Below are 24,380 nucleotides of genomic sequence, written 5' to 3'. Positions count from 1 at the left end.
TTTGTAGTTGAGACTTGGTTGCTGTGTGCATATAGTGGGAGGGATTGACCTTTGGCTGACTGGTTTTGAGGACTGGTTGTGACTACAATGGAGGAGCTGTTGTGTAGGGACTGACCCTACGGAGCAGGATTTGCTTTTGCAGGGCTCTGGTGCCTGCCCAGTTTGCCTTTTGGGTGTGTTGTTCTTGGAGGTGACCGTATGATGCTTTGGATTGGGTCCAGTGAAGTTGGCCACGTGGCGTGCCAGCCCTAGGCCTACTGGGAGGGGCTCTGCTGGCAGGCCACGTTCAGGTGCAGCCTGTGCCCTGCCCAGGGCCGCCTGGCATGAGCTACAAAGCAATCACCCGTGCTAGGCTTGGAGGTGCCTTGAGAGGCCAAGCCGCGAGCAAACCAAGGTCGGCTGCCACCAGTGCTGGGTTTGGGGCTGCTCTGCAAGACGTATGGGACATACTGAAGCCAGATTCTTCTTGTTTGGGGTTTGTGAACCTTTGAGAGATTTTAGGAAAGTCTGCAGCCTGAGCCAAGATGAGCCACTGGAAGCAGCTTGGGTGGGCCTGAAATTTGGTGAGGTGGTGTCTCCGTAATCACCAGGGCAGGGCAAAGAGTGTTAGCCAGCTTGATGGAGACTCAGATATGGCAGCAGTCTGGGTCTGCCCACCAGGAGGGGGGAGGGTTCAACAAAGAAATAATGGCTTCCCCAGCTCCTCCATCCAGGGAGAAAGCTGCCCCTCCAGCCCTCACTCTGCAGCTAGATAAATCAATTCTTCCCTGTATGTTCCTGGTACCTTTCGAACAGCTGCTGCTCCAGCGCTGGAGCTCAGAGTGATTGAGTCCATCAGCGAGTAAGTCCATACGCAGGCCCTTTGAGAGGAACGCTTTGGACTCTAGCTACCCTCTGTCTCACTCAGCCACAATCTCTGCTGGTTTTCACAGCCAGAAGTGTGGGGACTTCTCTTCCTAGCACTGGAACCCTAGGCTAGGGTGTTTGGTTTGGGGCTGGGACCCCTCGCTTCTCAGGGGGGACCACTGCAGCCGAGATATCCCTCCCGATTTTTAGCGGTCACACATGGGTGTGTGATCAGCCCATTCCGTGTCTGTGCCCCTCCTATCAGTCTCGAGGTGGCTTTTGTATGTCTTTAGTTGTAGGGTTTCAATTCAGCTGGACTTTAGGTAATTTTCAATCTATGCATAAGATTTTCATCACTAGCAAAAAGTGCAAGCCACTTGGTGTCTGTCCGTTGGAGAATGGGTACATAGAATATGGTATATTCACAAAAATGGGTGGATGTACAGCATTTTACAAGGATGTTTGGGAAGACCTTTGTCCAGTATAATCTAGAGATTGAGAATACAGGCTCTGGGCTTTAGATCTTTTATGCTTTTATCCCTTGTGTTCCACCAGCAGTTGAGAACACCCTCCCCTTGAAATAGATTAAGACAGAAAGGAAACTCATTAGCTCCTATAACTGAACAGTTCAAAGAGTTCAGGCATGGCTGGATCCAGAATTCCTTTGGATCAGTTGCATCTTACGAGTACCTGCAAGAGTCCAGCAGCTCCTGGCTGTCCTCCTGTGGTTTCAAGCCTCGTATCCTCTTAGCGCCAAGCCTACAAGCAGAGAGGGAGTCTGTGTCCCGGCATTCCCAGCCAGGCTGAGGTCACATGACATCCAATAACCAATCATCTGACCAGGGAAGTGCTGTGTGCTGATTGGCTCAGGCATGAGAGTTTCTTAATAACAGCTTTATTGAGATACATTCACATACCATAAAATGCACCCATTTAACACATAGAATTCAATGGATTTTAGTACATTCACAGAGTTGTGCAACTATCACCAGAGTCAATTTCAGAATATTTTCATCACACCCCAAAGAAATGCCTCTTAGCCATCACTCCCAAATCTTCCCTGCCTCCTGTCTCTCTAGTTTCTGGCAACCACTAATCCATTTTCTGTCTCTATGGATTTGCCTGTTCTGGACATTTCATATAAATGGATCATACAATACATGTGTGACCTTTTGTTACTGGTTTCTTTCATTAGCATAATGTTTTCAAGGTTCATCTACATTATAGCATGTGTTAGTATGTCACTCCATTTTATAACTGAAAATATTCCATCGTATGGATGGACCACATTTTGTTTATCCGTTCATCCTTTGATGGACATTTAGGTTATTTTCACCTTTTGGCTATTGCGGATCATGCCGCTATGAACATTTATGAAGTTTTGGGGCGTATGTTTTCAGTTCTCTCGAGTGCAGTCCTAGGGGTGGAATTCCTGGGTCATATGGTAACTCTACATTGAACTTTTAAGGAAATGCCAAGCTCTTTCCCAAAGCAGCTCCACCATTTTATAGTCCCACCAGCAGTGTATGAGGGTTCCAGGTTCCTCACCAACCCTTGCTCTGGTCCATCTTTGTTTTTAAATTCAAGTTTGATTTTTATTTATTTATTTTTATTTATTAGATTTATTGGGGTGACATTAGTTAGTAAGCTTATATAGATGACGTATTATAGAAACGTACACTTGGTCCATCTTTTTTATTACAGCCATGCTAGTGGATTGTAAAGTGGTATCTCATTGTGGTCTCCATTTGCATTTCCATGATGGTTCATTTAGGTCTGAGTTTTGTGCCCTTCCCCAAACCAATAGGACTTTTCAGCTTTAGGCAGTCAGAGTGAGTCCTGGAACTAGGGTAGAGTGGAGGGTGGCAGTCAAGAGCCACTCAAAGGGGAGGCGCGGCTTCCAGAGGAAGTTTGGGGTGTTGTTGGTGGCAAGGAGGAGAATATAGATTCCGTGCAGACCCTCCTTGATTTTACTCTTGCTGCTGTGACCAACTCTACCCCATCTGACGGGAATTTTCTAGGGTTACGCATTGAAGTCCTACATCCTGGGAACCCTTGGTTATGGGTAAACTGGGACAGCTAGTTACCCTGTTGGCATTGGACCTCATCCCACGTTCTCCCAGCTGCCTTGGCCTGCCCCTCCTGTTCCTGGAGCCCGAGGGTCACCAGTGGGAATCCCCACCATGAATCCCCACCAGCATCTGCCCTGCCTGGCCTGACCCCGATACCAGGCAGACCAGCCCTAGTCAACCTGTAGGGAAACAGAGAGATGGGAGGAAATTAGGAGAGAGTGTGAAAGGTTGCAATAACGTTTTAAAAAACCTTTTCGTAGACAAGACCTCTCGATGATCTCCAACATTTCCTTAGTTGTCTAGCATTGCTTTGATAAAGTCAAAAGTAAAGTAAAGTTGTTTTTAAACCATTAAGACTTTGTTGGTTTTACAAAATCCTCTCAGAATTTGGTGGAGGTCATTTTTGTTCCTGTTTGCTGGTTAATAGCCCAAATCACCGCTAGCTGTATCACTTGAATCTTCCTTTCCTTAACTCTTGTATTCAAGTCCCCTCGCCACTTCCCCTCTCCTCCCTTGGAGACCCTAGCTCCAGGGATTACCCTCCTCTCTGGAAAGAGCATCCATTTTCATGAGCTCATATCCTTTGCTTCAGTATCTTGCAATTTTGAGATTTTTTTCCTCCCTGTTTGTACAAACTTTTATGTAATTGTCTTCTTCACTCTTGATCAGGTTTTGCTCCTTGTTTTCTATTCTTTTCTTTTTTTGGTGTCTGTGGATCTGCCTCTGGTTCTAGTTCCTTCCATCATGCTCCCTTCTCAGTCCCCACCCCGAGATGTCTGGGGGTAAATGACTGGCATTAGAAGATGTGTGTCCCCTTTGTCCTGGGTAACAGCTACCTTTGGTGTCTATATTTGCTGATTTATCTCTTTCTACTTGGTGACTCATCCTTCTTGGAAGAACCTTTGGACTAGAACTCCCTAACCCCGCCTCCAGCTGATTTGTTTTCTGGCTGCTGTTGTCACATGATAAGCACGGGAGCTTTTACATTTCTTGCTCTCCCTCTAAAATTTTCCAGGCCAGATCTCTGCATGCACTATGAGCTTGGAGCTGTTTCAGAAAGTTTTCAAAATTGGGCCCAAGCCTTGCATGGTCTTATTTCCCAGTGAGCCTCCTGCCTTTCTTAACAAACTCTGGGTTGATCTCTATTTATGTGTTTATCACCGGGGTGTGGATGTCTACCTCCTCTCATTTATCAGACATTCAGGTAGATCCCAACTCTTTTCATGGAGGTGAAAGAAGTAAAGTGAAACCAAAAGACACCCTGGGAAGGGAGGAGATTTTAAATTTGTCCTTAAGAAATTAAGCCCATGTATCTGGTTCTGAGAAGGCACAGACCCAGAGGTGTAGGAGGAAAGTCTGAAATGTGATTGAGGTGACGGGGCTCCCTTCTTTCTTGCCTTTTTGGGACTTTCTGGAGGTCTGGTGAAAATATGCCACAGTGGTTGCAAGAAGTTTTGGAGCCAGATGGTTCTAGGTTCAAAGGCCGGCCCTGCCACTCACCAGCTACGGGATCTGTTACTAATCATTTCACATTCTCAGCCAGGGGTTGGCACACTATTTGTGTATGCCTGATTTTGTACAGCTTGTGGGCTAAGAATCACTTTCGCATCTTAAAAATGGTTGGGTAAAAAAAAATGAAAAGAGGAATAGTATTGCATGACACGTGTAAATTATGTGAAGTTCAACTTTCAGTGTCCACAGTATTTTGTGGACGCATGGCCATGCCTGTTCGTTTACAGATGTTACGATTGGGATTTGTCTCTGGCTGCTTTTGACGGCAGGGTTGTGTTGGTGACAGTGACTGTCTGGCCCCCCTGAAGCTGAAAATCTTTATTATCTGGCTTTTTACAGCAAAAGTTTGCTGACTCTGCCCTAAGACTCAGTTTCCTCCTCTCTAAGGAGAAACTAAGACATGGGGTTATTGTAAGAATTAAACAAGAAATGATCCAGGTCAAATGCTCGGCCTGTGGTTTAGGAAGATTGCCTATTCTCAATCATGATAACCTCTGCTTCTGTTTCCTTGTCCGTAGAGCTAAGGTTCTAAAGTTCTAAAAGTCTCAAAGTCGCTTGCATGTTACACTCTGTGCTTTACTCCCTGTGTGTCGTTTCTGAGCTGGTCCTGTGTGTGACATTCCCACCTGGGATGGACACTTCCGAGTGTACGAGGCACAACCCCCACTCCCCTCTCTCCTCCCCATGTCTTCCAGGAGCTGCACCTCTGTGTCTCCCGCAGGCATTTTGCTCTGGAGCGGGGCTGCAGGTTGCGCGGGCTGCCTCCGGGGAATTACAGTGTGCGAGTCCGGGCCACCTCCTTGGCGGGCAACGGCTCCTGGACGGAGGCTACCTATTTCTATGTGACAGACTATTGTAAGTGTGCAGTGACTTGGGCTGGTTGGGTCTGTGGTCGGTATTGGGAATGGCACATTTCAGAGGATGGTCAAGGAAAGCTGGAAGCTACAGGTGCTGGCCCTGGACTTGACCTCTGGGTCCACTAGCCGCTGCTGTGTGATCGGGGCAAGGTGCTTGCCTTCTCCGAGCTTGCACTTCCTCATCTCTCCATGGGGATAATAATACGACCACCTCTGGAGGTGAAGGGAGGTTTCAGTGACATTATGAAGTTCAAGTGCCTGGCACAGGACAAATCTGTAAACACATCAGTTCTTGTGAACTAGTGTTTCAATCTGTGTTGTTAGATGGGCTATGTCCTCCAATGGACGACGTGGGAGCTTCCCTACTCATCCATGGGTATGTTCTTGTTGTCCAGGTAATAAGTTTTGGGCCAGCTGGACACACAGTGGACAGTAGGGAAGGTAGAGAGGAGGGGAAGGCCGAGCTGGTCAGGGAGTGCTTCCTGGAGGTGGCAACATGTTGGCTGAGAATTGGAAGAATATACAAGTGGAGGCAAAAGAGGGTATTTAGTCGGCATGTGGTAGGAGCCCAGACACTAAAATGAATGAACAAACAAATGACTTCAGCAGAGGGAGATTCTAGACCTGAAGGAGCGGGAGGTTGTAGGGGAGGTAGGGATTCTTCTTGGCTGGCTGGATTGGGAGCCCAGTGGGAGTGTGGAAAGTGGGAGTGGTTCTTGCTGGGATGGTTCTGGTCAGGGCCAGGACTAGGATGAGAGTTCCGACACCATCTGGGTGTATGACACTATGATTCTGACGCTACCCACTGGAGTTCGCACAGAACCCCATAAGGCTAAAAGCACAGTTCCCAACAAGACTGCTCCCAGCTAGATGCCAGATGCAAGTCTCCTGCACTTCTGAGCGACTGACTAAAATTTGGGTGTTCCCACAACCCCTTCAGAGTCTATCATTTGCTAGAACAGCTCATAGAACTCAGGAAAGTGCTATAATTACAAGGACAGTTATATTATAAAGGATATAACCCAAATGAAGAGCTACATAGGACAAGGTGCCAGGAGGGCTCCCGTGTCCTCTCCCCATTGAATCAGGATACCTCATGTCACCCTCCCGGCATATGGATGTACTGATGAGCCAGGAAGCTCCTCTGCGCTTTGGTGTCAGAGTTTTCGTTGGGGTTTCATCACCTTGTGTGACTGGTTGAATCATTGGCCACGTGCCTGAACTCCATCTCCAGCCCCACTCCAATCTTTGGAGGTTGGGTGGCTGAAAGTCCCACGCCTCCAATCACATGCTTGCTCTTCTGGTGACCAGCCCCCATCCTGAGTCATCTCACCTGTCAGCCTAAACTCAGGCGAGTTCCAAGAGAGTCATCCATAACAAAGACACCGCTATTACTCAGAATATCCAAAGATTTGGAGTCTCTCTCTTAAGAACCAGGGACACCAATGAATGAAATTCAAAGGAAATTATCAAAGTGGGATAAATATTTTTAACATCATCGACAAAGATTTAATATCCTTAATACAGAGTGAATATATAGTTGACCCTTGAACAACACGGGTTTGAACTGCATGGGTCCACTTATATGCAGATTTTTTTTCCCCAGTAAATACTGTAAATGCATCTTCTCTTCTGTATGATTTTCTTAATAACATTTTCTTTTCTCTTGCTTACTTTGTTGTAAGAATACAGTATATAATACATAGAACGTGCAAAATATGTGTTACTCGACTGTTTATGTTTTCAGTAATGCTTCCAATTCATAGTAGGTGGATTACTAATAGTAGTTAAGTTTTGGCGGAATCGAAAGTTATGGGAAGATTTTCGACTATGCAGGGGTTGATGCCCCTAACCCCGTGTTGTTCAAGGGTCAGTTGTATATATTAATGAGTAAAAGACACATGTCCTAACACAAGAAAGAAGCAAAGAACATAAATAGTCCATGTAAAAAGAAATACAAAAAATAGAAAACATATGAAAAAAATGTCAAACCTCACTCAAAACCACACCAAAAAAGAAAAAAATGTAAATTAAAACAAGATGTAATTTTCAACTTATCAAATTGGCAAGGTTTTTTTTTTTTTTAATAAGCGCAGTACTTAGTGTTGTCCAAGAGTGCAGACAGGCAGACCTGCTTTTTCATGGTTGGTGAGTGCTAAAATGTAGTACTTTAATAATGTGCATCCAAAATCTTATGTAAGCCAACAGTTCTGGTTCTAGAAATGTATCATAAGGAAGCAATCAGAGATGTCTAAATAAGATACATGTTCAAGGAAATCCGGCGTAGCATTACGCACAATAGCTAAAAATCTGGAGTATTAAATGTTTGACACATTAGTTTACAGTCGACCCTTGAACAACAGGTCTTAAGGGCACTGACCCCTGCACAATTGGAAATCCTCACATAACTTTTGACACCCCAAAACTTAACTACCAATAGCCTACTGTTGAGTGGAAGCTTTACCAATAGCATAAACAGTCAAGTAACACATATTTTGTCGTTCTCTGACCTCTCTCTAAGAACCCATTTTCTTCCTTTGCTTGCATTATATATATATGTATTATATACTGTGTTCTCACACTAATGTAAGGTAGAGAGAAGAAAATGTTAAGACAATCATAAGGAAGACCAGATGCATTTACAGTCCTGTATGTATTTATTGAAAACAATCCACATATACGTGGACCAACACAGTTCAAACCTGCATTGTTCAAGGGCCAACTGTACTTAAAAAAAGTTATTATATAACAGAGAGGGAAGCAAGGCACCAGGGTGCAACATTGAAGGAGGTGCTCACCCTCGGGCTGTCCCCCATCGGAGATGGCACTGACAGCTTGCTCTTAGTCAGGGCGGTAGAGGAGGACGCGACGTGTCGGGATAGAGCTGGCTCCCAAGGCAGCAGGGGTCAGTGGTCAGAGCTTACTCAGATAGCCCGGCTTCAAATTCATGCTGCACTGTGGATACGTTCTGGGGCTTTGGGCAAGACCGCTCCTCTCCTTGAGCCTCTGTTTCCTAGTCCGTTAGCTGGCATCAGACATAGTTCCTCCTACCTTGGCCTATGGGACGATTAAGTAAGATCAGTTGCCCAAAGCACTTCAGATAGTGCCTGGCTTTTAGTAAGTGTTTGGTGTACTACTATTATTAAAAGACCCAGAGGCCCAGATTCGTTCTCTGACCTCTCTCTAAGAACCCATTTTCTTCCTTGGCTTGCAAGCATCTGAATACATGGGCGTGTTGATAATTACAGGCGACTCAGCCGTGCATGCGAATTTAAAAAATAAAGGTTGTGTTGCATTTCTTCAGCCAGTTTAAAAGGGGTTCTTTTGGGGGAAAAAATGCACTTCCTTTATTTTGCCTGGTACTCTGCCTGGGAATCAGGACACCCACAAGTTTCATGGGCCGGCCGTCCCATGAGGAGGGCAGGACCCGCTAGAACACACAGGGCTCTTCCTGATGAATTTTTCATCAGCCAGAGGTGCTGTTTGAAACTAAGATAGGCTGTTTACTTTGCAGGGCTCAGTATGAAATGAAAATGCAGGGCCCTTGTTTAAAAATTCACCTTCAAGATGGTGACAGTGGAACATTAAACCCTTCAGAGTGTGGGGCCCTGGGTGATGGCCTGAGTTGCCTGGCTGTGAAGCTGGCCCCCGGTGGGGAAGGGAGAAGGCTGGCAGTGGGCAGTGGTCTGGGGGTCAGGGGTGTGCTTCCAGAATACAGACCTCTGAGTCCGCCACCCAGCCCCATGGAGCCAAATGGTGTTTCGGGAATGCTGGGAGATAAGGGTCCAGGAGACCAGTAGAGAGAGGCTCAGGGGCAAGAGATGCGGGCCAAGTGTGTGTGGCCCACCATTATATTCGTACTGTGTTTCCCTGAAAATAAGACCTAGCCGGACCATCAGCTCTAATGTGTCTTTTGGAACAAAAATTAATATAAGACCCAGTCTTATTTTAATATAATAATATAAGACCAGGTTTATATAATATAATGTAATGTAATATAATATAATATAATATAATATAATATATAATACCGGGGCTTATATTAATTTTTGCTCCAAAAGACGCATTAAGGCTGATGGTTCGGCTGAGTCTTATTTTCAGGGAAACACAGTAGATGTGATTTGTGGTGTGAACACATTTTGACCTAAGACATATATTTTCTTATTCTATTTCAGTAGACGTCCCATCAAATATTGCAAAAATTATCATCGGTCCCCTCATCTTTGTCTTCCTCTTCAGTGTTGTGATTGGAAGTATTTATCTATTCCTGAGAAAGAGGTGAGTACGGTGGTGTGCTGGCAAAGGATAACAACCAGCTTTCCAGGAACAAGTATGCCTAGATATAGATGTAGCTATAGATACAGCTGTCTCTAAGTTAATTATAAACTTTACTTATATAAAGAATGTGTAGCATGCAATTTCCACATAATGATCATAATACAACATACCGTACTCTTTATCGTAAATTCCCTCTAGCCAGTGGATTGTCACTAAATGCTTTGCTCGTTTTTTTTCCCCTGAACCTTTGTGTCGATAACTGACCTATGGTTGCAGTTGATGAACAAGGGTTCATGAACGTTGATTGGCATTTTGTTTATATTAAAAAGTAGGACAAAAATGAAATAAGACGTCCGTGTTCATCAGTCATAGGAGTGGCTTTGTGGAATCAGTTAATAATTCTTAAATACTTCCCATTTTTTTCAATGTTTTGTGCCATCTGTAACGTCATCGCTATAGAGATGACACCCGGCTAAGTTTCATCTGCTTGATGAACATTTTTTTCGATCACTTTCTCAAGCCTGGACAAACAACGGAACAATAAATCAAGTGTTGGTTTGTAGCGTTTGCCTGTTTCCGTGGTGTAAATATTCCCACTGTGGCCAATGTCAAGCTATGGACGTGATGCCACTGAGACAGAGCAGCTCACCATCGTGTAGTATTTCCAACACGTGGGTACAACAACATAATAATGTGCTGGCATAGGTAACCCCAAGCACGCTGATCATAGTAATACTTAGGTAGTGGTGAGTTTTGAATATTGTTACCTTTGCTTTTAATATAATTTATTTAATTGGAAGCCTATATAATTTATTTTTGAATGATGGTTGTATTTAACAACTGGCTCCTAAGTTTCCCAAAAAGTTGTTTCTCACGAGCTGGGAGTAGATGGCTCCAGAACAGCACTACGGTATGTGGCTGCTGCTGATAAGGGTTCTCATTTGCAGGGGCAATGCCACCTGTAGTGACCGATGAATTTCTGTGAGAATCTGCAAACTGGAATGCCTCTCTTTTTCTCTTCCAGGCAGCCGGATGGGCCACTGGGACCACTGTATGCTTCTTCAAACCCTGAGTACCTCAGTGCCAGCGATGGTGAGTACTGTCTTTTTCCCTGTGAGTGGCCAGAATCCTGCTGTCTAGTTTTCTTTGCCATCACCGTCCAGTGAGAGCCGAGGTTTGACACTCCGAGAGGCTGACATGAGCCCTCTTGTTCATTGGAGCTGAGGACCTGTCCCTTGCTGCAGAAACCCCACGACAAGGAGCATTTAAGACACCTGCTGTCTGGCACCTGTTTGGATGGGCTGATCTAGCTGGTCTGGGACCCATGGGCTGGGCTGGGAGGCCGAGAGCTTGGTGTCCCCCCTGTGGGAAAGTGGAGCCTGGGGCCCGTGCCAGAGAGAGTGCCAAGGGTCAGAGCCAGAAAGCTGTGTCTGAACTTGCTGCCCAAGCTGGGAGGTGGGAATTGGAAGCCAAAATGGGGGACTGTGAGTAGGGCGAGGGAGGCCAGAAGCAGAGACAGGGTGGGATAGGTGGAAGCTACGTGGGTGCCAGGGTCACACCTGCTGTTGGTGGCAGCTGGCCCTGGATGTGGTGCTGCTGTTGCTGGTGGGAACGTAGATCCGACACCCGCATTTCCCTTGATTGTACCAAAGGGCAGTGAGTGACCCCTGTCGTAAGGCCTGCTTGTTCCTTCCAAGGGGAAGGCATCTGTTGCATTACAAGTTTCTAAAGTGCTTCATGCAGTAAAAATCAAAAGGCAACTTTTGAGGCATGAGCACCACTGCCTGGCAGGATGCTGGCTGGGCATACAGGGGTGGTGTGCTAAGGGCACCCAGGATCTGTTTTAATCAGGTCTGATAAGGCACATAGACACTGAAATGGCTGTCGTGAAAAAAGACGTTTATCCTCAGATTCCCTAGAAGCAGGAGGCACACGCCACATAGGGCTGCTGGGGGAAGCACCAGGGTTGGTCAGGAGACAGAGAGAGGGAGAAATGCAGGCAAGAGCCTCTATTGTGGTTTCCACAGGGAAGGCAGGGCAGGGCAGGGCAGGGTAAGACTTAGGACTGGCTGGTTTGAGTAATTTCAGCAGGCTCGGGGACATAGGGGCTGGCTCTAGTTGTCAGGCACCTGGCCCTGATTAGGGCAGGGGGACAGCCTGAGTGTGACAGCCTGATAACGGAGGTGGTTGGGGTGTGGGCTGCGGATTGGATGGTCTGCATATGAAAAGTGCTTTGGTAGGTGAGTCCTTGCCGTCTCTGGGAACTGGCTACTCCTGGGGCGAGGGGTCAGTCCTTCCAGGGTAAGCGGGGCCCCAGATGTCAGATCCTCAGAATGGAGAAACTAGAAAAGGTGGTTACTGCAGGGGGGATGTGCGGAGGGAATGAACATTAACCAAGGTGCCTCCTTTCCCTGTTTGGACATCAGAGATGGGGAAGCTGACCCTCAGGTCTGTCGTTCGGTCCCCCAGTTGGGGCGAGGCTGGGGTGCTGCTCATGGCTGTCTCTCCTTCCCACCATCCTGCTTCCTTCTGGGGATGCAGCAAAGGCTGAGGGCACAGGGGTGCCCAGTCACAGCTGGAAACGGGAGCTTAAGGGTCTTTAAAGTCAGGAAGGCCTGAGCCAGGGGACGTGTACAGGGGAAGATGCAGGCTCAGGGACCCAGGGGCAGGGTGTCCCCACGGAGCATCTGTGAGTTCATTTGTGGGCAGTGCTCTGTGATCAGGTCCTTGGACAAGCCCCGGTGACTGATGAGCTGGCTAGGGCTGCTGTAACCATGTACCAACACTGCATGTTTTAGAAAACAGAAATTTATTCTCTTACAGTTTTGGAGGTTGGAATTACAAGGTCAAGGTGTTGGCAGAGTTGGTTTCTCCTGAAGCCTCTGTCCCTGGCTTGCAGGTGGCCGACTTCTCCCCATGTTCTCACATGGTCCACCCTCTGTGCGTGTCTGTGTCCTTATCCCTTCTTCTTGTAAGGACACCAGTCATATTGGATTAGGGCCCACCCTAATGACTTCGTTTTAACTTAATTGTCTCTTTAAAGGCCGTGTCTCCAAATACAGTCACATTCTGAGGCACCAGGTTAGGACTTCAGCATATGAATTGGGGCAGGGGGAGGCACAATTTGGCCCATAACAATGACGGCACAGAGGCAAGAAAGCAGGAACCATTTTGGCTTTTGTTTTGTACATTTGAGTCATTTGCTGCGTAAAAACCTCCCCAAACTCAGTGGCTTAAAACAACCTCCATTAATTGGTTCGCAGTTTGGTGGGTCCACTCCCTGGGCTGTGCTCAGCTGGGCAGTTCTGGTCTCACCCACGTGGCAGCGTCCGCCGGTGGGTCAGCTGACACCAGGTGCTCCTGGATGGGCTCACTCACATGTGCAGTGGTTCACAGGCTGGGTGGTCCCCCATTCCCTTGGCACTTTGCAGAAACAATAGCCTTCAATGGGAAGCAGCGTTATTAGGCAGCGGGGCTCTGAGTCAGACAGGAAGGATGGAGTGCAGGTTCAGCTTGAAGGCCATGAGGGCAGGGACCCACGCTTGTCCTGTTCTCGGCTACGTGCCTGGCACAGATCCTGGATCCCAGAAGTCACTTAATGAACACTTGTGGGGGGCTTGGGTGGGAGGCGGCCGGGGATCCACGGAGGATGCTGTGTGGATAAGTGAGGAGTAGTGTTCCCATGTTCTGTGTATGTGCCGGACGAGTGGGAGGTGCCTCGGGAGAAGATCAGCCTCCTGCGAGAGCTGGGCCAGGGCTCCTTCGGCATGGTGTACGAGGGCAACGCCAAGGACATCATCAAGGGGGAGGCCGAGACCCGCGTGGCGGTGAAGACGGTCAACGAGTCGGCCAGTCTGCGTGAGCGGATCGAGTTTCTCAATGAGGCCTCGGTGATGAAGGGCTTCACCTGCCATCACGTGGTGAGTCCTGCGTTTGCCCCCGGGAGCAGTCGAAGGCTGTGTTTGCTAAGCAAAGCTGAGGTTCAGGCTGTACAGAAGAACAGAAGGCATTGATGTGAGCCAAAAGGTACGACTCCGATTCAGGTAGCAACTACCCTGCGCTCCAGAGAGGACAAAGAAAGGCAGGTCTGTAAAGGCAAAACCCACAAAGTGTGACTCTTTCCTGCCAATGAAGGATTGCTGGCTGGGCTAACAGGGCGTGGCTAGTTCCAATATGCAAATGAGGGAGGTGAAAACTACAAGGAGAAGGTCAAGTCCAGCAGTGGTTTTTCCAGGATAAGAGCAGCTCTGAGACCTGAGGCTCAGGATGTGCAGAGGCCCCACTTCCAGGATAGCCTCCCAGCTGTATTTTAAGTGGGTCTCTTAGCAATGCTTGTTCCCTTTCATTTTTTTCCATTATCACTTTCCCGTGGGACCCCTTGTCCCACACTGCTGTTCTTCCTCTTCCTACTGCACAGAGCGTAAGGGAAGTGGGTGTGGACCCCCTGCCCAGCCCCCAACCTGCTAAGCATCCTAAAGGTGGGAGGAGGGTCTCCCGTCTCCCTTCTCCAATCCTATCCTTGTCGCCCCAGTGCTTTCCGGAATCTTCCGTCTCATCCTCTTCCCGGCTCCTTTGTAACCCTTAAACGCACAGTGGTGCATCTCTTCCCCACCCACCTCAAGCCAGCACAGACTTCCTGGCCTTCTGCTCCCAGTGTCCCCTAGTTTTCCTTGAGCCTCGTGTCCTTCATCTTTGCTCCCCCTGCCCACCACGTACACACACTAACGGAGCACCTGCTCAATGCTAAGCCCTGTTTTGTCTCTGTGATGCAGCACAGTCCTGCCCTCCTGGAGGTCCCAACACAGCGAGTGGAGACGCTCTAACCCCAGGAGGCTTGTTATTAGCAGATGATGCTATGGCAGAGTGAGAAAGGAGAGCAGGGTCGGGGGATTGGGAATTCAGGAGTGGGGACGGAGTATTTGAGCAAAAATGTAAAGGGTGTAGGGACTGAGCCGTGTGGCCACGTGAGGGTCAGGCAGAGGGGACAGCTAATGCACAGGCCTGGAAGTGGGAGAGTACCACATGTGCTCGGAGACATCAGGAGATAGCCGCGATGCGCCTTGGATGGTGCTGTGTGTGGACAGGTCTGTCTGCTCCCTCACCCACCCGCCTGTGTCCTGAGTTCTCCTGCCTTGCTCGCCACGTCCCCCTTCCCCAGGGTGTTGACCTTGGCATTGGAGCTGGACAGACCAGGGTTTCCCACACACCATCAAGAAGCAGGGTGCTGTATGTGACCATATACGGAGCCCTCGGGGAGTCAAGAGACCCTGTGAGGGTCCCACAGACCCTCATCCAAGAATCACCCCCATGCTTGCTCTGCAGGTCCGCCTCCTGGGGGTGGTGTCCAAAGGGCAGCCGACGTTGGTGGTGATGGAGTTGATGGCTCACGGAGACCTGAAGAGCTACCTCCGTTCCCTGCGGCCTGAAGCTGAGGTGAGTGGCCCCTGGGTACCCTGCAGGGCACCCGCTTTTGGCCCCGTGGCCCAGTGTCGCTGAACACTACCCCCTTTTTGACTTTAGAATAACCCCGGCCGCCCTCCCCCTACTCTGCAAGAGATGATTCAGATGGCAGCGGAGATCGCCGACGGGATGGCCTACCTGAACGCCAAGAAGTTTGTGCACCGGGACCTTGCAGCTCGAAACTGCATGGTCGCCCATGATTTTACCGTCAAAATCGGAGGTTCGTCTGGCTTTCTGTGTTGGAATGTATGTCCCTGGCCATGCTGAATTTCAGACAGAGTTGCCTGTCGTGAGTTGTTCAGTCTTTTCCAGTACTTTTGGATGAAGCCTGATCCTCACGCTGTAATTTAATTGCATTTGTTCATGAAATCACTCGTTCACCTCTTTAAATAATATCCGTTGCACGTCACTTGATGGAGGTGTTGTGGGTGCAGTGATGGATACGTCACCACGGTTTTTCTGCCCTAGTGCAGTCTTTATCTGCACCATCCAGCACAGTTGCCACTGGCCACGCGTGGCCATCTACATTTAAATTAATTTACACTAAGTAAGATTAAAAGGTCAGTCCGTTGGTCGCGCAGCCACGTTTCAGGTGTCCAGTAGCCACTTGGAGCCCAGAGGCTGCCATATTGGATAATGTGGGCGTAGACCATGTTCATTTTCACAGAAAGTTCTGGACAGAGCTGTTCTAGATGCACAGTAAAATAGTTCACGCTCATATGAGCACGATCATGAGGACTGGGAAAAGAGCACTGAAGGAAATGGGGTTCCATGATAGAGAGGAAGGGCCTCTGCCTGCAGGGAGGCACTGTTTCCTCGAAGACTGGTAGGACTTGAAGTTGAGCTGAGTGACAGCACCCCGGGGAGTCTCAGCACATGCAAAGGCCATGAGGCTGGAAGGATGGCGGGTGTGGTGTGAATAAAATGAATGCAGAGGGGGCAGAGCAGCATGAGAAGTGAGGCAGGAACCAGACCCAGAAGGGTTACAAGTCACAGTAAGTCATCTAGACGTTATGCTACGCAGCCAGTGCGAAGCAGGAAGTGATGTAATTCTATTTGTGATCCCAAAAGACATTACCCTACATTCGCAGTCAGTGGGAAAAAAGAAGTGATGTTATCCTATTTATAAGCCCCAACACATTATCCTACGTCAGCAAGAGAAGCAGGTAGTGACAAAGTGGTGTCATCCTGTTTATGGAGCTTCTCCTGGGCAGTGGGCTGTCCAGGTCTGGATGGAGAGAGGGTCCTGCAGGTAAGAGGATAGTGGGCCTGAGTGGGGCCAGGGCGGTGGAGAGGAATAGATCATTAGAGAGGGATGTGGAGGGAGAGGGGGCAGGACTTGTCGCTGTATTGGACGTGGGGTGTGAGGAAAGGGGGTGGTCACAGGAGGACCCAACCCTGGGTTCCCGGTGGGGCAGCTGGCTGTTAGGTGGGGCCACATCCAATGGGGAACAGTAGGTTGGCTGCAGAGAGTCAGAGGTTCAGTTCAGATTGCCTGTGAGTCGTACGTGGTAAGGAAACGTTTCTGAGAAAGGGATCTCCAAGCTCTGGGCCAGAACGTCACTGCCTTGCCTCTTGGTGGCTCTTTCTCCTTCCCTTTAAGTGGTGGCCCATCCTCTCCATCCACATCCCCATGAGCATCCTCAGAATCCATTGTTCCTGAATTTAATATCCACCCAGGGAGCACACACCTGGGGCAGGTGAGCCCATCGGAGGGCGCTACAAGGGGCGGGGCAGTGAAGATGGCAGACACCTGGGCCACAGGCTGAAGGGTAAGAGCGTGTGAACTGTTTGTTGTCAGACTTTGGAATGACCAGAGACATCTACGAAACGGATTACTACCGGAAAGGGGGCAAGGGTCTACTCCCCGTGCGGTGGATGGCACCCGAATCCCTGAAGGACGGGGTCTTCACCACTTCTTCCGACATGTGGTGAGTCGTGCGTGGGTTGGCGACAGGACGCGGGGCTTGAATTCCAGGTGGCTCCACTACTATGGGTAAGAGGGGGCAGTCGAAACCTGCCTTCTCGTGGCCTCTCCGTCAAGAAAATGAAGGGGATGTCATGTGTGAGGACTCCTAGATGGCAGCTATTACGTTCCAGTTGAGACTAATCTTATAGGTGTTTCTGAACACAGCATGAATTGTTTAAATCACTGACAGCTAGGTTCTAGTAAACCTAGAAAGTGGTGTGTGTGTGTGTGTGTGTGTGGGGGGGGGGTTTTAATGGCTTCTTTGTTACTCCTCTCAACTGTTGTTGACAGGTCCTTTGGTGTGGTCCTTTGGGAAATCACCAGCTTGGCAGAACAGCCTTACCAAGGCCTGTCTAATGAGCAGGTGTTGAAATTTGTCATGGACGGAGGGTATTTGGATCAACCTGACAACTGTCCAGATAGACTGTAAGTGCAGAAAGGGGTTAAACAGGCGCTGCCTTTTGCATGCATGCTTGTTTGCCTGTTGTATCTTTGCACGCACACTTGTGTCTGCATATCATGTCTGCATGTGTGCTTACTGTTTGCACATCATATCTTTGCACGCACACTGTGTGTGCATCTCATGTCTACATGCATGCTTGTACTTGCATATTATATCTTTAAATGTGTGCTTTTCTACATATCATGTCTTTGGAAGGTTGTACAAGAAACCCCACAGCACTGGTTACTTTGGGAGAAGGGAACTGAGGAGCTGGGGTGGAAAACTTATACTTAACTGTCTATTCTTTATACACTTAAAATTTTGTCAAGAAACTACTACCGTGTTATATTCAGTTAAGTCTCATTAATATTAGAAAAAAATAAGTCACTAAGCACACACATTAAGAAAACTTTATTAGGGATATGTATTACATACTCCCCCCCAAATTTTCATTTTAAATATTTGTTATGGGACCAAATGGACAACATACCCATGCACACCATTAAACACTTGCAAAATCATTTAGCCGTACTAATAGTCCAATAAGTATAAAGTAAAATAAAGGGAAGTACCACCTTCCTAAATTAGCAAATGAAGGACGGGAGGGAGGGAGGGAGGGAAGAATAGAGGGAAAGAGAGGGGAAGGAAGGAAGGAAGGCAGGAAAGAAGGAAGGGATGGAGGGAAGGAGGGAGGGAGGGAGGGAGGGAGGGAAGAAGGAAGGAAGGAAGGGAGGGTGAGTTTTAATATTCAGTGTTAGCAATGGTATGGCTAGATAACCATTCTTATCACACTGTTTGTTGTAAGAGCTACTCAGAGCAATGTTATTTAAAGTCTCAAAAAAATGGAGATGATCTAAACATCCAACAATATGAGAATTACCAAGTAAATCGATACATTAATATGATGTAGCAATTGAAATTTCAAATGATGCTTAAAATGTTTTATAGCTTGGTGGATAAGCCTATGTTAAAATATTAAGTGGAAAAAGCAGGTGAATATTACCTTTCCAAATATCTCAAGATAGAAAAGACCAGAGGATGGTGTGTGAGCTGCATTTTCTCTATATTTTTGGGTGTTTTCTAATTTTTTTTACAATGAACATTTATTACATCTAGAGTCCTTTATCAGTATTTCTTAAGAAAAAAGTTTGACCTCTTGAAAAATCCATAGGCATTTTTAGGCTTCATCCCCAAAAGAATAAGATATCAACTTAGAAAACCTAGTCTGAAGAGACCTCATATGAAAAAAAAAGTACAATGCAGAGTTATTTAGAATCTCTGAGCAAAGTATTTCTCAACATTGACTCATGGAAGCCCTTTCCTAGCCAATTAGCAGCCAGCGGTGGTTCTGGACCAGGAAATTCAGTAGGTCCTAGGCCAGGGGTGTGCAAACTTCTGTAAAGGGCCATATGGTAAGTATTTTCAGCTTTGTGGGGCACGTGGCTCTCTGTCACAGCTCTTCAACTCTTCTGCTGTAGATGGAAGGAAGCCACAGGCAATCTATAAATGAATGGTGTAACGGTGTGTCGATAAAACTTTATTTATAAAAACACTCAGGGGGCCCGGTTTGGTCTAGGGGCTGAACTTTGCCATCCCCTGCCCTGGAAGGAGTTATGGTGGGGAAAGAAAGAGGTAACGTGGAAACCCCAAGCCCTCAGAGCCTACGCTGCGTGCTGTTGGCTGAGTAAGGTCATGTCACTCTCACACCATCCTCGAGAGAGTGAGGGCAGGACGGCCACTCAGAACTGGCCCACTAGGTTCCATCCACACAGTTGCAGCTATCAGGTGCAGGGATGGATAAAATGAGGAGCTGTGGGCTGCATCATGTGACATCAGGAGGGGCCCTTCTTGATCAGGCTTTAGGAAGAGGCCGCCCCTTTGGACCTCTTCTCAAAACCATCTTTCAGCTCCTACACAATTGCTGCTTCTGCTTGACTGTTACCTGCACATGTAGCTGCTGTCTGAAATGAACACTGGTCATCAGTGTGTGTGGGTCCCCGGGGTGGGGTGAGGGCTGCTTGGCTGGACGCCTGGACTCATCCCCCACTGTGTCCCCCTGTCCCATAGCACTGAACTCATGCGCATGTGCTGGCAGTTCAACCCCAAGATGCGGCCGACCTTCCTGGAGATCGTCGACCTGCTCAAGGACGACCTGCACCCTAGCTTTCCGGAAGTTTCCTTCTTCCACAGTGAGGAGAACAAGGCACCCGAGAGCGAGGAGTTGGAGATGGAGTTTGAGGACATGGAGAGCGTCCCCCTGGACCGGTCCTCACACTCTCAGAGGGAGGAGGACGGAGGGTCCTCGTTGGGGCTGAAGCGGAATTACGAGGAACACATCCCCTACACCCACATGAATGGGGGCAAGAAAAACGGACGGATCCTGACTCTACCACGGTCCAATCCTTCCTAACAGCACCTGTTTGGGGTAAGGGTCCCAACTTCACTCTCCTCTGGTTTGAAGGACTCCAGAAAACTCAGGATTTTCCCACGACTCTGCCAGTGTCCAGCGGAGCTCAGAGATCATTACTCTCCATTTCTGTTTGTAGTATGACTTAAACACATCTGATTGATTGCCAGTTAGACTAGTCCTCAGAGGATGTAACTGTGAACATAGAGGGAAGGGCTGTCCACGGCCGCTGTCCTTTCGGGCAGCTGCAGGGTCAAGCCAGGGTGTGACTTCTTTTTGTAGTCAGTTGAAAGAAAGCACCTGTTTTTACAATTTTTTCTTTTTTCTTTTTTTTTTTTGGCTGGTGTCTGAGCTACAGTATACGACATAAAACTTGTTTGTGGAACAAAAGTTTGAAAGAAAGAAGAAACAAACCCTGTTCCAGTAGAATTCCAAGCTTTAGGGAGTGGGCTTTCGGAAGGTTTTCCTCATCCAGGCTGAAGAATTTTTTTTTTTTCCTTCACAAAATCAGTTCCTCAAATTGACCAATAGCTGCTGCTTTTGTACTTTTGATAAGGATCTGCAGTCCCAGTGTGCGTGTGCGTGTCTGTCCTCGGTAGACACGGTTGGGGTGTGTGTGTGTGTGTGTGTGTGTGTGTGTGTGTGTGTATGTGTGTGTGTGCGTGTGTGCGTGTGTGTGCGTGTGTGCAAAGCACTCACGCTGAGTTGACACTTGGGGATTGGCTTATGAAGGTTCCGCTTCTCTCGAGTGTGTGAGCGCCCGGGTCCCCAGCTCCTTCCTTCTTCTTCACTGGGAGACTGTGCCCTCACTGATTCTTCTTGTGCCCCAGTCTAGCCTCAGGAGTCTTCTCTTCCTTAACTTTGGTGAAAAATGGTTTTCCGGGAGCCAAGGGAGTGGTTTGGAGTGATAATGGATCTTTTCAAGACCAAACAAAGCCAGGACATTAAAAAGGAAAAAAAAGAAAAAAAAAAGAAAAAAAAAAGAACCGAGATTATAAAGAGTTTTGAGAATATATTTGTAACATATTTAATTTTTTAAAAATCTCCAATCAGCCTAATAAGTTATTGACTGTTTCCCAGGGTGGGGGGAGGGCTGGTGGGTCGGTCTGCCTGTGTGGGGATGGGGGGCCAGGCACCCCTGGCCTCTTTGCTTGGTCTTCGAGGCATCCATTTTTCTGGGAATAAAGCCACATTCGCTGCTAACCCTTTTGGACATCGTGAGGCCACCCTGAGGATGTGGACAGTTGGGTTTGATGGACGCTCAGGTAAGCTGGCAGCCACCTGGAGCTGAGCCCCGCCTTTGAACACACTTGTGGCTCTGGGATCCCCTGGTTCCCTGTGTGTACCTCTCGCTCTTCCTCAACTGGGTGTGCACATCTTACAGTTATTGTGCAGACACGACAAAATCAGATCCCTAAGTGTGACAGCACGAATGGACTTGGAGAACACTGAACAGTGTGAAGTGAGATGCACCTGTCGGGCCCCTCTGTCCTCAGAGCATCCGACTGTCCTCAGAACTGACCTCCCAGAAGCTGCTCTGTGCCGTGACCTCAGCTGGGCCAGGTGTGGGGCCTGAGCCGAATTCTCAGGTGCTTACGACGTTGCAATCCCTAAGAGAGTAGAGCCTGGAGGAGACAGTGCTAAGGACCTCCACGCTCCCCAGAACTTCCGAACTGGCTGAATTCACAGTTTTTTCCCTTGGAGGAAAAGAACCCCGGCTGCTCAAATAAGGAACACAGTGAACCCCTTACTTTGGTTCATCAGAACCATCACCCCGATTCTCCCTGAGTGCATTTTCTCAAGGTTTTTGATGGTTTCCTCCTCCTCTTCTTCTCTTAAGAGTTGTGGGCTTAAGAACGGGTAGAGAAACACAGTGGCGACCTCCGAACCTTCTCAGTCCCTGATTGAAAACACAGGTAGACACAAATCCCAATTGCCTATTGCTCTCTTATTTATGTGATTTGAGAAATTACAGCGTGTGAAATATTTCTTGGGAGCCTCCGTTATTGGGTACAAGGAGTGAGAGTTCCGAAATTATTTTCGCCAAATTGATTTTGTACATAGAAGAGGGTCTGTACGTAAATTAAAAGAACATGTAGATCTAGGTATTTAGTTCTTTTCATAGTAAATTTGTAGTGGTCGTAGACTGCACTAGCAGCAATTTTCACATTTTTCTAATTCAGAAAGGTTTTCTTATATTAGGGGGAAAAGTATTTATTTTAATATATAAAAATCACTGTAAAAATCACTTTCGTAAAAAATGGAGCGCATGTAAATTTTTATCCAAGAAAAATAAACAGGTGAATGTGGGGCAACAATGTTTTTTTCCAGCACAGTCTACCTCAGTGTATTGTTAGGATGTGGTTCAATGACACCTCCGAGACTTCAGAATTCTGCCTGGATCCGATCCGAATCAGGGAAAATCCATATCAGCTGATTCTGAATGCCAGGGACCAGAAGGAATTTTGAGGGAGGGATTTGGGATAAAGTGTGGCCTTCTGTGAGCATAGATCCTTTTTCTGGCAGATAATATTCTTCTTTGATTTTAATCTTCCCTTTTTTTTTTTTTTTTTAATTCTCCCTCCATTGACACCTGGTTTCAGTCCATGGTGGTGTGTCTGATGTGTGGGGCACCCAGGCACGAGCTGCCCTCCTTTGGTGAGGAGCGGTCGCTCCATCCATCTCCTGCCACGTACAGCAGGCTTCGGTACAGAACCAGCACCACCCACCCACCCCCACCGCCCCCCACCCTGTCTGCCTGCATCCCCGCCAAGTGAACACCAAGTTACCCTGCCCGCCCCATGGCTTATTCCCACTCCTTTCAGGCTGAAATGCTGTTTGGTGGGGGGTGTGTGTGGATCAAATCACGCTCATGGTTACCTCACACACAAGCACCCGCTGCAGTGTCTCATTTTATTCTCCGAGTGGGAAGGGGCCGTGTTGAGAAATCCCAACCCGAAACCCACCAGCATGCTGAACACATTTTTTTAGCGACGAAACCTTGCACCCCCAGGTTGTCGTTTGGTTGACCTCAAGCCAATACTGTTAGATCTGTGGGGTTTATGAGAACCTGTGTGTAAATCTGGGAAGGGCCAGCAGGGCCACTGTCACTCTTGCCAAACCTCACCGCCCTTGTCATACTTTTAGGCACTACCCTGGAGACTCACCTCTCGCCGCTTGCCCTGGAGAGGTAGGGTAGAGTGCTGGGTCCCCCGTGTAAACGGGATGTCACAGACTTTGTTTAGCTGTCTCTGCTGTTGCAGTGAGAAGAATGAGGAGTCATTGGGTCACATACCTCCTTTTGTACGAGATAATGTTGACTTTGTAACAATAGGATTGGGTCCTAGAAAGTCATGGTTGTCCTGGGAGGTTGTCATGATGACTTGCAGGAAAAAGCAACAAAGCCAGCTTAGGTGGACCCTTTTTGTTGTTTGTTTTTAAAGATGTCTCACTATTATGAAAACCCTTTCAGTCATGTGGTGACATCCACGTAGTAGTTTCTTCTTCCGGGAGGAGAAGACCAAACACATCCTGGACCAGTGATATCAAACACACGTCTGGAAATGCTCGTTTCTGGGAGCTGTCCTGGGTGCTTTGCTGTCATTTTGAGTTGGTAGAAAGGGAGAAATACTGCTGGTTCTCTTGCTAGATGTTGAGCACAACGGAGAGAAAATGTGGGAATTGATGCAAGGGTCTGCACACACAGCCCGTGACTACTGGAGACTGCTGCCACCTGATGGACAGATCTCTCACTGTCTCCCACAAGAGCAGGCAGGCTGCCAGGAAAGGTGTTTGTTGGGTTGGGAGGTGTTTATTTGCAGCCGTCATAACTTTGGTCCATGGACAGGAATGCCGTCAGAGCATGGTCCATGCTAGCCATCCGGGTAAGTGACTGGATGTGTGTAGTCCCAACGACAAACCTTTTTCTACTTTGATGGAAGTTTGGGGTTAAAATTTTTCAGATGCCACTTGATGGGTCCTTGACTCCTCAGGCTATTCAGAAATTATGGTTTTGTTGGGGGTGGGAAATGAGGAAATGGTGATTGTATATAAATGGTGCACGTAGAATGGAGTCCCTTTAGAAAACCTTCCAGAATGTTCTTCAGAGTATTGATTTACACCAGAGGTGAGGTTGGGAATGGAAAGAGCAGATCAGCATGTGTTCTTTTCAAACACATAAGAGAATGTGATGTGCTTTCAGGGGCTGCAACTGAAGGCAAATGTTTCCTTAGGGTCCCCCAGAAACAGGGGGAAAAACCAGAGGGAAACAATGACTTTTTGAGCTCAAAGTCACCTTCCGATAGCAGTCAACGTCCAGAACCAACCTCCAGCCAGATTTTTATTTGGGTGTGGGCCCTAAAAGTCCTCGTTTAAAACCAGATCATGAATCAGAGGCTCTTGGTCACATCTGAGAAGGAAGGAGTAGCCCCCGACATGAATATGTGTTCACGACACGTTGAGAAATGGCTTCTGTAGTCATCCTACTTTGTACGCCTGGGGAGGTATCAGCCCTGCGTGTCAGCAGTGGACACCTCCT

The 24,380-nt window shown here is 47.9% G+C and overlaps 1 protein-coding gene across 4 annotated transcripts in view; it reads left to right on the top strand.

Moving 5' to 3' along the window:
- The window catches only part of INSR (insulin receptor), a 125,521-nt gene extending 104,733 nt beyond the window's left edge, over window positions 1-20,788 (top strand). For 2 of the 4 annotated variants that reach the window (XM_033134339.1, XM_033134341.1), the window contains 9 exons: window positions 5,126-5,285; window positions 9,463-9,565; window positions 10,590-10,657; window positions 13,241-13,485; window positions 14,888-14,998; window positions 15,086-15,245; window positions 16,827-16,956; window positions 17,286-17,420; window positions 19,504-20,788. In XM_033134339.1, the coding sequence (XP_032990230.1) occupies window positions 5,126-5,285; window positions 9,463-9,565; window positions 10,590-10,657; window positions 13,241-13,485; window positions 14,888-14,998; window positions 15,086-15,245; window positions 16,827-16,956; window positions 17,286-17,420; window positions 19,504-19,846 (1,455 nt within the window). In that variant the 3' untranslated portion in view covers window positions 19,847-20,788. The remainder of the gene's footprint in view (window positions 1-5,125; window positions 5,286-9,462; window positions 9,566-10,589; window positions 10,658-13,240; window positions 13,486-14,887; window positions 14,999-15,085; window positions 15,246-16,826; window positions 16,957-17,285; window positions 17,421-19,503) is intronic. The other 2 variants (XM_033134342.1, XM_033134340.1) reach the window with 1 other exon arrangement.
- Window positions 20,789-24,380: the final 3,592 nt, after the last annotated feature.

The sequence above is a fragment of the Rhinolophus ferrumequinum genome, chromosome 18 (genome assembly GCF_004115265.2).
Source record: "Rhinolophus ferrumequinum isolate MPI-CBG mRhiFer1 chromosome 18, mRhiFer1_v1.p, whole genome shotgun sequence".
Taxonomy (NCBI): domain Eukaryota; kingdom Metazoa; phylum Chordata; class Mammalia; order Chiroptera; family Rhinolophidae; genus Rhinolophus; species Rhinolophus ferrumequinum.
Note: the sequence above shows the minus strand (reverse complement) of the source record. Positions and strands in the feature narration are given on the sequence as shown.